Here is a 7631-nt window from a genome sequence, read left to right on the forward strand (position 1 = left end):
CAACATACTTTATTTGAAATGTTACTATTTGAAAGATATACTTCATTCAAAATGGTGAAACGTTGCTGTTAAAAAATATATGGAGTACTTAATTTAATATGATAATACCGGTCCTCTGTTGCCTTCCTTCAAACGAATGTTTTCAACCAACATTGTGTTTGATCAATTCTATAGTATCATACTTTGTGTAAATAAACTCCTCAACAAAAGGTGCTTTAGAAAGTGGCGCAACTGGATAGTTCATAATATGCTAAAAGTAGATCGTTTTGGTGATGTGTCATTTAGTATACTCTGATTGGGCTTCTACTAACGTGACAGAAGATTATCAAGATGATAGGCTTGCTTGTGCTACGCTATGATCTTCTCGGGGAAGTTGTCTACTAAAGTTTTGGCTAAATATTCCAAGTCTATTGGTAAGTTTTGGCTAAACATTCTAAGTCTATTGGTAAGGTTGAAAATGAGACGCATAAGTTTGAAGAATTATAATTGTCTCTAGACTTATCTTGGAGGTTTGGAAGAAGGTTTGAAGGTGTTTTGTGAATTTAATAGAGAGATCTTCAAGTGAATTTAATAGAGATCTTCAAGGTATTATCAATACAAGTTGGCTAGATTGTGCACATTGCAAACTTAGGTCAGTCACAGTCAGGTAGTGTTTACCGGATTGTGATGTATATTTCCAAACGTCATTCAACATTACCTAATCCCGCCTAAGCGGGGTATGTGGAGGTAGGATATAGATAATCATACTAGGGAAAGGAGATTGATTCCATAAGGTTTTTATCAAACTTCATATATATGATTATTATATATAATTACAGATTAATATATTAATTATAATTATATCCATTATGAAAACAACTATGTTCTTCCTATACAACATACAAACGAACAAAGAAACAAACATGGAACACTGATCAAATGACAGTAATCTACAAACTTAAAGTAGGATTTAAGATGATCATAAATTAATATTAAAAATGGTTTAAGCTCCAAAGCAGCCAATGAGCTTCTTTGGTAGGGTTCCGGTTAAACGATATTTAGCAGCCAACTCCTCTGCTTTCAACTTATCTTCTCCTTTCTTGGCTTCCACCATTGCACGTTTTTCTTCAGCTTGTTTGTGAACCAAACCCACCTTGTTCTTTATCTTTTCTCCATATTCTGCTTTCTTCTTGTCAAAATTCTCCTGCAGATACAACATTTTGCAGGTGAATATATAATGAGCATATAGATTTATCTATGTTGATCATTATTTAGACTAGAGTTGTTTTAACACCATTAGGAATACCTCAATTTGTTTCAACTTTGCTTCGATGTCTGCTTTCTTTGTATTTTCCCACGCTGTTATGGCGGATAGTTCCTTCTGTGTCCTGTATATTCATTTACGTATAAATTATTCAAAATGTTATTCTACAAAATAGTAAGTGAAATAATCTTGACTCGAAATTTATTAAAAAGACATTAAGTTCCATTCTACACGAGTTCTTCCAGCTCAACTGGACTTGTTAAGTCCTAGTAGCTCCAGAGTTGTGTGGTCCCATTTACATCTCTAAACTTGACTTAACTTCCATTCTATTATCTCTAGTTTTCTAATCAAGTAAATTAGTAAAAGAAGGTACTTGTTTTCCGCCTTGGACTTTTCAGTTTCTTCCCAAGCCTTGATAAACGACAAGTTCTTCTCCTTTTCAACATCAGCCAATGCAATATCTAAATCAAATCAAATTAAATAATAATAGAGTTAAAAAACTCTCACTAAGTGCGTCTGATAAACTAAATGATTAAATGATTCATAATCTGAATGATTGAAATTACCTCTGATTGAAAATAACATGTTTGATAATCATTTTAAGTGAATAATATGAATGATGTAAAATTAACATATTAACCTTTGACATGAATAAAAACTACAATATTGGAGTTTAATAAGTGTTCCTGATTTAATTAAAGAGCATATTACATAAAAATTTGGGGAATAAAGAGATAGTTCCAGCTCTGAATGGTTCAGCACTGAATGCTGAACCATTCAGTACCATCTGTCATTAAGAGGTCAGAAACAAACGCGCTGAATACTAAATGGTTTAGCATTAATCGTTGAATCATTCAATTAAAAGGTAAACAAACGCACCCTAAATAAAAATCAAACAGAACAACCAATTAAAATAAAAAATGGGTCAATAATAATAATAATAATACTGTTTGTATTTGTATTTAACCAACTTACCTCTGTCTAGGGAACTCCTTTCCTTCTTCATTTCAGGAACCGGAGTCTCTGATACAACAATTTTGATTACCAAATTTAATCAAAAACAACATTGTACAAATTCGAACAAAATAAATAAACATCATACTTTTACATAATAGAAGAGCACCTTCAACAGACCATCAGCATATGAAATAGAAACTAACGAGATTTGATCTCAAATCTTATTCCTAAAATACAAATAAAAAATCAACAATTTCATAGAGGAGTTGTTTAATTTTCAAGTAAATTAAGCATCAACTCAAATTAATAAAAGACAATCACTCAGATTTCTAAATCGTAACTAATCAGCAAAGAAATTAAAAGTTGAAACAGATTCAGTTAATTATGTGACAGAATTCGTTCTCAAATTGAAGTTTTTTATTTTCTCAATCTGTTTTCTTATATGTAACACTGGCATCACTCTTCAAATTAAAATCCAAACGAAAATTAATTAAAAGCTTGATTTGAGAAAAAATTAAAAAATAATCAACAAAAAAAGGTGTAGACAGGACTATACTTTCAGCAATAGCAACCGGCTTGGTTACAGGTACAACCTCAACCGGCATCTCAACCGTTGCCTGAGCCGTTTCCGGTACCGCTACTTTGGATTCGACTTCTACAGGTACTTCAGTTGCCATAATGATGATTAATAATAATTTATCTGTGTGTATGTTTATGTGTTGTTTAAATAAAAAGATAACAACAAAATAAATAAATGATGAGAGTTGATTGAAGCATGAGGCTTGTTGAGGTTATACACTCTGTCTTATTGCCGACAGGTAAATTACGCGGGTTAACTTTAGGCCAACTTAACGGATACGTCGTCGTTTACCCTTTTATTAATTTTTTTTTTTTTTTTTTTAACGACAAGCTTACATCAGCGTATCATTTATTTCAACGACACTCATCAAGTCATCACTTCTTATTTTATTGTTTTGTAGAAGTAAAGTGTTCAATATTTACTTACAAAAATTGAATTAAATAAAAACTGAAAAAGAATAAATTTTTGAATACGATTTTCGGTTCGATTTAAAAATCTGAATTCATATTTCTTAAATCAGTTAAATAGAATATTAAAAATCAAAATCGAATTCAAATTCAAATTCCAATAATATTATATAAGATATTAACATTAAATTATTAGTATACTTAAATCACAATCCGATTTCAAAACTAAAATCGAATTCAAATAATTGTTTATGGGTTCAACCAAAATCGAATCGAGTTCATTGGTTCAGTTTCAGTTTCAATTTTCAACCTTAATTTGATTGTGATTTTTAATTATATTTCTTTTAAAAACTAAAATTTATCAAATCGAACGGAATTAACTGAAAAAATCGAAGGGATGAACACCTCTATGTTGAAGGGATATACAAACATTAGCTAAATTAATGTTCATAAATATCAACCTATTGAATCAAGATGAACTTGTAACCTTTCTTTTCTCGACATTAATTATAAGAATCAACGATGATTTTATGATCTTATGGAGTCCTGAATTTTTTCCAGTAGTGATTAAATTTGAATATTATTTTAGTTTTTCCAGTAGTGATTAAATTTGAATATTATTTTAGTGATTGTTAACCCATAAAAAACCACAAATTCAAAAAATATATAGGATCCGAGTAGTTAAATTTAGTGGTGTCCTATTTATCTAAAAGAAAAACTATAAATATGAAAAATATATGGAGTCCTACAGTTAAATTTAGTGATATCCTATAACATGTAAATGATATTTTCTACAAAAAAAATTTCAAACTAACGGTGTCTTGTGATCACACAATGTATAACCTTTCTCGACACTAATAAAAATCCAATGAATAAACAGTGGTCAACTGCAGTACCTTTTTCCCCTTCACTTTTCGAATTTCATAGAAGACAAAATTACGCCGGTAGTACCTGTGGTTTGTTGTATTTTTCACCAGAGCACCTAATTTTTTTTATATCTTCAATGGTACCCGTGGTTTCCTTTAGTAACGCAGGTAATACCTGATGCAAACAGCCGTCAAACTACTAACGTCAAGCCCTCACATGTGCCACGCATGTGAGGGCATATTCGTCCATCACTATTATTTACCAATATAAAAGTTGTATGCAGTTGTTACTTCGACGATTCCCAATTGCCCAAACATAAACCCTAATTCACGAGTCCAAATAGATACCAATTACCCATCGCGTTCCTAATTCAAAATCTCAGGTAATCATGGTTGTTTGCAGGTGTGGTAAAGTTGCTGTAATTCGATGTTCTTGGACAAATCTTAATCCTGGTAAACGTTATTATGATTGCCCTATTAAGGTATTATTCTATCTTTTTCTTCATCAAATATTTATAAACGATCTGTAATGATAAAATTCTATTGTTTTTGTCCATAGTGGTCGAATTGCCCTTTTATTGCTTGGTACGATCCACCGATGGAAGAACGAGCAGTAGTTGTAATTCGGGGTTTGTTGAACTCGAAGAACAAGCTTGAAGGATATAAAATCAGTCAGGACTTAAGGGCAATCCAAATAACATTCAACTTTCTGCATTATAGGTTCAATCCAAAAGTGAAGACATCACATAAAATCAGTCAAGAGCTAGAAATTAAGGTTCAAAATCACAACTGCAAACAATAAATCATAAACATCAAAAAAAAAAAAAAAAAAAATGCAGATATAAAACTCAAATGTGAAGGTTTAGCCACTTTGATTCTTTTTTCTCTTTGCTCCACTCTTTTCTCCAACACCACCACTTTTTGTGCAACCTCTTTGATTATGACCTAACTCACCACATTTACCACAACGAGTAGTTTTACTTTGTCTGGACAACTTACCACTTGAATTCATGCTAGCCTTTTCATCTAAACCCTTCCTCCTGTTCTTTTTTGGTCTTCCAGCAGTAGCCACAATTAAAGGAGGTAGAAGCTTACTTGTCCCCAAAGTTTTACCCCACAACTGCATACTATTCAGAGGACAAATCTTGAAATTGTATGTGTTCTTCCATGTTTATAACCAATGTACACGATGAACCCAACTCTCTAGGTGACCAACACGTGTACCAAATGCACCCATGTGGTACAAGGCAGCTACTGCATGTTTACATGGCATTGCAGTGAGTTCCCACTTTCTACAAGCACAAACCCTAGCATTCATATCAACAACACATTGATCATTGTGTGGGCCACTAACTTGGTATAAATGATCACCATTCCACATCGCAGCGTATTTTTGAGCTTCTTTTTTATACCATCAAACACTTTTGTTGCTCCAGGGGTTAAAGGACCATCAGACTTGGATATCATATTATTGACTGTCACAATCTTTTTCATCAAGTACTCCCTAATGTACTCTAAAGCAGTGATGATAGGCTTATCTCTTGCATCAACTAGCCACCTGTTTAGAATCTCACACATATTGCTCAAAAGTACATCTGACATTGCCCTACCTGTTACAAAATTAGTAAAACATGTAAATATAAGATTGTATTCACATAATGGGTTTTTTCAATAATAAACATACCTGAAAAGTGGCTTCTTGCTCAATGATGAGGTTGAATTTTAGCTAAATATTTGTAACATCCTTCATAAAATTCCTTCAATTTCTGCATTTCTTGTTCAAATTGTGGCACTGTTGTTGATGTTGCACATTTCCATAACATTTGTTTATAGGCAAGACCACTCCATGTTTTCTTCATCTTTTCATGTATGTGCCTCAAACAGTATCTATGTTCAACACATGGATACAACTTTTCAATTGCAGGTAGCAGACCCTATAATTTATATTGAAGTTAATTTAATAGTCAATAATATAAAATTATAAGTTTTAATAAATTTTAAAATAATAAAGTGTTTAATACCTTTTGTCTATCACTTATGAATGTAAAGTTTGATCTTTCATTTAGACCCAAATCTTCACCCATATTATTTAAGAACCATAACCAAGAATTGTATGTTTCCTTCTCAACAATAGCATAAGCTAAAGGATATATTCCATTGTTTGAGTCAACACCAACTGCAGTGAGTAGTTGACCTGTAGCTGGCTCTTTCATAAACGCCCCATCTAAACCAAGCAAATTCCTACCTAAAGCTTGAAAGCCACTTTTCAATGGTCCTAAACATATATATACTCTCTTAAAGATCATACTTGTTGCATCATCATCACATGGTTATGTTCCAACCTTAACAGTGGTACCTGGATTAGCTCTTTTAAGTTCCACTAAATAATCCCTTAAGTGAGCATATTGTTCACCATAATCCCCTTCCACAATTGATCTCGCCTTCTGTAATGCTCTATATGCCTTCATCTTTGACACCTTCATTCCATATTATGTTTCAGCCTGTACCTTAACAGCATTTGCTGGTAATCTTAGATTTGAGGGTAGCTGGGCAACCAACTTTGTTGCAATAAAGTAGTATGTGAAATGTTTAACATCTCTGGACCAAGCACAAATGTGTTTATCTTTAAAAGTTACCACTTGCCATGTTTCTGAACCACTTCCCTTTGACACATGAACAACCCACTTGCATTCCACAATATTAAGTTCTTTGCTTCTCCAAGTCCCTTCTCTTTCTCAGAATCAACGATTACATTCTTGCCTTTCTGTTTATTTTTACCAACTTTTCCATCCATTGTTGCATCCTTTGTTTCATTCACCTGTACAACATCTGCTCTTAACCCTTTACAAACTGCTCTAAGCCTCCTATTATCATTGTATTTAAACACAATATCTCTCTGAGTTTCTATGGCATGCAACCTGATACATTCTATAGCTTCATCCTTTGTCCCAAATAATTGACCCAAATACAAATTACTCTTTGTCACATCCAACACCTATTTTTCTTGCAGACTTAATTCTTTTAACTTCTTCTTCCTGTCCCCTTCAATATCATTTTCATAGTCAAAATCACTATCAAATTCATCATCGTTCAACCTTTCTATAGTAACTAACTGTTGATCAGTGGGACATATATCAATAGTTTTAGAAGCATTTCCCATGAATTCAATATCTTTGTCAATGCTACAATGAAAGTCATTCATATCAACATCAAAATCTTGTAGTTGATTTTCTTCATCATCATTAAAATCAATATCATCATCCTTACTTTCTTCTTTTCCTATCTTGTCTTCATCATTATTAAAATCAATATCATCATCCTTACATTCTTCTTTTCCTATCTTATCTTCATCATCATAAAAGTCACTATCATCATCCTCAATTTGTTCTATTGCTATGTTATTCTCAACCACAAACGTCACCATATCATCAACCTTTGTTTCATCATGTTCAATATACAAACTAATCTCTTTATTCAAACCAACATGTTGCTTTAAATTGTTAACATCAATTTCATTACATAATGGTTCTAGTCCATAATCCAGGTTTGTATCAGGTTTACAAAAATGGTACCACATC

The 7631-nt window shown here is 32.4% G+C and overlaps 2 protein-coding genes across 3 annotated transcripts; both read right to left on the bottom strand.

The window, feature by feature from the left end:
- Window positions 1-825: 825 nt before the first annotated feature.
- On the bottom strand, window positions 826-2890 carry LOC139852175 (uncharacterized protein At3g61260-like). 2 transcript variants are annotated; one of them, XM_071841401.1, is made up of 5 exons: window positions 2757-2890; window positions 2219-2266; window positions 1617-1704; window positions 1286-1367; window positions 826-1183 (listed from the first exon to the last, which is right to left on the bottom strand). In XM_071841401.1, the coding sequence occupies exons 1-5, from the start codon at window positions 2875-2877 to the stop codon at window positions 983-985; spliced, it is 540 nt and encodes a 179-aa protein (XP_071697502.1). In that variant the 5' UTR covers window positions 2878-2890; the 3' UTR covers window positions 826-982. The 2 variants fall into 2 exon arrangements, with proteins under 2 accessions (XP_071697502.1, XP_071697503.1); XM_071841402.1 differs by lacking the exon at window positions 2219-2266.
- Window positions 2891-5304: 2414 nt separating this feature from the next.
- Window positions 5305-6521, bottom strand: LOC139854064 (uncharacterized). Its single transcript, XM_071843388.1, has 5 exons — window positions 6410-6521; window positions 6075-6328; window positions 5795-5987; window positions 5466-5663; window positions 5305-5360 (listed from the first exon to the last, which is right to left on the bottom strand). Exons 1-5 carry the CDS (start codon window positions 6519-6521, stop codon window positions 5305-5307), a joined length of 813 nt encoding a protein of 270 aa, XP_071699489.1.
- Window positions 6522-7631: the final 1110 nt, after the last annotated feature.

The sequence above is a fragment of the Rutidosis leptorrhynchoides genome, chromosome 6 (genome assembly GCF_046630445.1).
Source record: "Rutidosis leptorrhynchoides isolate AG116_Rl617_1_P2 chromosome 6, CSIRO_AGI_Rlap_v1, whole genome shotgun sequence".
Classification (NCBI taxonomy): Eukaryota; Viridiplantae; Streptophyta; class Magnoliopsida; order Asterales; family Asteraceae; genus Rutidosis; species Rutidosis leptorrhynchoides.